This window comes from Tupaia chinensis, unplaced genomic scaffold (genome assembly GCF_000334495.1).
Source record: "Tupaia chinensis unplaced genomic scaffold, TupChi_1.0 Scaffold000082_1, whole genome shotgun sequence".
In the NCBI taxonomy this organism is placed as follows: Eukaryota; Metazoa; Chordata; class Mammalia; order Scandentia; family Tupaiidae; genus Tupaia; species Tupaia belangeri.
The window spans coordinates 1,864,371-1,868,596 of NW_006159543.1; the positions used below are offsets into that span (position 1 = coordinate 1,864,371).

General features: G+C 37.5%; 1 protein-coding gene across 1 annotated transcript in view; it reads left to right on the plus strand.

The window, feature by feature from the left end:
• Positions 1–1,903: 1,903 nt before the first annotated feature.
• LOC102491095 (eukaryotic translation initiation factor 4 gamma 2-like) overlaps positions 1,904–4,226 on the plus strand; it is a 137,767-nt gene continuing 135,444 nt past the window's right edge. The window contains 1 exon segment of the mRNA XM_027769694.1: positions 1,904–1,919. Coding sequence (XP_027625495.1) covers positions 1,904–1,919 — 16 coding nt within the window.

Below are 4,226 nucleotides of genomic sequence, written 5' to 3' on the forward strand. Positions count from 1 at the left end.
GAAATTCTTGGGTATCTGGCTTCCTTAAGAATGGTAGAGTAGTTCTTGTTTTTCCCTGAGGTAATGCAGGGCCGGTAACCATCATCTTCTCACTGTCCATAGGTAGAGAAAATCCTCCTATACAATATATTTCTCAATTGGTTTAAGACAGCTAAAGTTTCTTTCTGTTGCTTATAGTTGCAAGTTCCTAATCCTTGTTTTTGGCTTCAGTTTGCTGCCTGCGGCCGGCGGCCACGCGCAGGCCCAGGGGCCATGCGCAGGCCCGGCGGCCACACGCAGGCCCAGTGGCCATGCACAGGCCCAGCGGCCACACGCCAGCCCCAAGCGCGCGAATGTGCGCGGGACCCAACACCACCTCCTGTTTGCCTGCCCGGCCAGAGAAAGGAAGGACGGCGACCTCGGCTGGTCCGCGCCGCCGGTCCGCGTCGGCACCGAGCCCCAAACTTTATATTTTTTATGACTTTTCACTCTCATTTTATTAGCTAAGATACTTTCATTATGTTTAATGATAGTATTAATAGCCAGTATTTTTTTGTTTCTAATTTTAATGGTTCATAGTTAAATATGATGCTTGATACAGGTTTCTGATAGAAACTCTTGGAAAATTACAGAAGGTCAATTAATTTTTCTGAATTTAAAATATTACACATGTATTTTAATATTATTTTTTCAAAATCTGTTGATAATTATATGAACTTTTTATTGCAATTTGTTAATGTGCAAGTTTCTCTTGGATCAGAAGACATTATCCCTTTTTATTCTGGATTTTATTTGTCAATATTTTACTTGGGATATTTTTTATCTACATGTATAAGTTGTACTAGCCTACAGTTCCCTTTCATTATGCTAGTTTCTTTTTCCAGGTATATAAAATGAGAAAATTAATTTGGATGGTGTGCATCTTTTCCAATGTTCTGGAAATTTTTGTAAAGTGGAAATGATCTATTCCTTGAATCTTTGCCTATCATACCACCTGGGCCTTGAGTGTTTTTAGGGCATATATATTTGATTACTGCCTTTTTTTCTTCTATAAGTATTGTTCTATTTACATTTTTTTATTTCTACTTGGCCAATTTATGTCATTTTGTTTGTATTTCCATTTCATCTAGGCTTTGAAATGTATTTATTTGAAGTTATAGAGAGAACATCAAAAAGTCTGTGGAAAGAGATTAAAACTGGAGTTTAATTTGGCACCAAAAAATTTTAAATTCATAGCTTTTTAATAATGCATTTCCCATTAACTTTCTTGAAGACCCCATGTATATAGTGTTATTTTATCACTTTACAATTTCATCTGTATTTTAGTTTTTCTCTTTTGATTTATTATTATTATTATTTTTGCTTCTTCTCCTTTTTCTTTTTTTGGAGAGGTTTTTTGTTATAGGGTGCGTGCGCTCGCCAGAAAGACAGAGAGAGACAGAGAGACAGAAAGTGAAAAATCACCCCCCAGAGGGGATGGCCACATCGAAATCCCTTCTCCTCCATTCTCCTCTTGGGATCTTGGGCATGCACGCACATGCACCCGGCGTGAATTTAAGCCGCCAGGTCCGGGACTTGAATGGCGGTCGACTACATGGGAGTCCAGTGCCATAGCCATTATGCTAACTGCTGTCTCACATCTTCTCTTTTGATTATCTTTGTTAAGTTTTTTGATTATCTTTGTTAAAGTTTAGCTTTTTTAGAATTTTTCCATCTATGTTTTCAAGTACGTAGAAGACTTTCAATCAGCAACACATAAAGATGCTAGAAAAAACAATTGTGGGGCTCATGAGAAGTTACAATAGAGTGGATAAGCAAAAACGAGTATTGTTAGGAATGTTCATAAGAGATAGAGAGACAGGATAATTTGAGATTAGTAAAGGGGGATAGTGAAAAACATGAGGAACATAGAAGGCAGTGCAAGATGAAGCACGGATCAGGTAATGGGAGGAAAAAATGGTTAAAGCTTTGTTAATGAATAAATTGAAGAGGAAAACGATAAGACTTGGAAGGTACAAGTTGAATCAGGTAGACTCCCCCAGAATATGGGAAAGTGAAAATGAACGCTATCATGAACTTGTATTTTTGTGATAGCCAGTAAAATCTGTGATTAGGAGATATTAGGGAAGATTTGAAAAATTCCCACTTATTGGGACCAGCAGTTGGCATAATGGCTATGTTGTTGGACTCCTATGAAGATGACCACAGTTTGAGTCCCAGACCCAGCAGCTCAAATTCACGCCAGGTGCGTGTGCATGCGTGCCCAAGATCCTGAGAGGAAAATGCAGGAGAAGGGATTGCGGTGTGGCCATCCCCCCGGGGGGTGATTTCACTTTCTGTCTCTCTCTGTATGTCTGGCGAACACACGTGCCCTATAGCAAAAACCCCTCAAAAAAAAAAAAAAAAAAAGAAAGAAAAAGGAAAAGAAAAGAAAATGACTCTGTCTTTCTGGTGAGCACACATGCCCTATAGCAAAAACATCTTAAGAAAAAGAAAAAAAATGACCATTTATTGAAAAATTAACACTGTTTTAAATCTATGATTAATTTTGTCCTTACAGCGAGTTCATATTGGGTCATTGGAAAATTCATTATGCATTTTTGCATAGAAAAACAGAAATATAGTCATGACTTTTCAACCACCGAATAGTGCAGGTACTATTATTACTTATGCTATAAAGAAGTAAGTTAAACTTTAGTGAGATTGATCAATTTACCCCAGATCATACATCTGGTGAAGCGACAGAGCTGGGATCTGAGCCTGTTGAACTCTATCTTTGATTCTGTATAGGCCATGTGCTGCACACAGGGCTGCTTCTGCTCCTTCTTTGACTTTTTCTATAAACCCTCTCATGTGCTCATTTTTCCTTTCATAATTCAACCAAAGTCTTAGTCATTCTGTTAAGCCCAAAGAACATGAAGGGGGTAATGAACTTCTTGACATACTGACTAATTTCAGTAAATGTTTATAATATGTGTCTCTGTGATCTATAAAGGGCATTTCCAATCTGCCATATTATTTGTTCTGTCCAGACCTCATAGAGTCCTGATAAATGGACAGTAACAATGTACCATTGAGTGGTAAATGTTGAGGATGAAATGGCCATATAGGTGTATTGTAGTTCTGACCAATTCAAGATTACTGAGTCTTTAACATAGACTTATAAAAGTTGTTGTGCAATATGGGGTCTTTTATTATTCCAGACGAATTTTATGATTGTCTTTTCTAGATCTGTGAAAAATATGTCTGGTACTTTGATTGCATTGCATTAAATAGGTAGATTAATTTGGGCAAAATTGCCATTTTGGTTATATTAATTCTTCCAATCCAGGAACATGGGATGTCCTTCCACTTTTTTGCATCATTTTCAATTTCTTTTTAGCTTCTCATAGTTTTCCTTGTCGAGGTCTTTAACTTCTTCAGTTAGATTTATCCCTAAGTATCTTATACTTTTTGTGTCTATGGTAAATGGAATAACTTTTTTCAGTTCTATCTCCGTCTGCCTGTTGTTTGTATATAGAAATGCTATTGACTTCTGTATATTGATTTTGTATCCTGCAACCTTACTGTATTTGTACATTACTTCCAGAAATTTTTCCATGAAATCATTGGATCTTCTATGTACACAATCGTGTCATCTGCAAATAGAGAGAGTTTCACCTCTTCTTTTCCTATTTGGATGCCTTTAATTTTTTTCCTCTTTTCTGATTGCATTGGCAAGGACTTCCAGTACTATATTGAAAAGGAGTGGAGAAAGTGGGCATCCTTGTCTTGTACTCATTTTTAGTGGGAAAGCTTTCAGCTTTTCTCCATTAAGGATTATGTTCATGATGGGTTTTTCAGAGATAGCTTTTATTGTGTTGAGAAATGTGATTTTTCTGAGAGTCTTGATCATGAAGGGATGTTATTCCCAAAGCAATTCTACACAAGAAGAGTGGAGTGGGTGACATCTCACTCCCTGACCCAAAAATATACTACAAAGCTGTGGTAATCAAAACAGCATGGCACTGGCACAGGAACAGACATGTGGACCAATGGAATAGAATTGAGTCCACGGCAATAAATTCCCAATCTTTCAGTCAACTGATTTTTGACAAGGGGTACCAGTCAATACCATGGGAAAAGGAAAACCTCTTCAGCAAATGGTACTAGAAAAACTGGATTTCCACCTTTAGAAAGATGAGTCTGAACCCCTACCTGTCACCTTTGACAAAAATCAAGTCAAGGTGGATCAAGGATCTAAATCT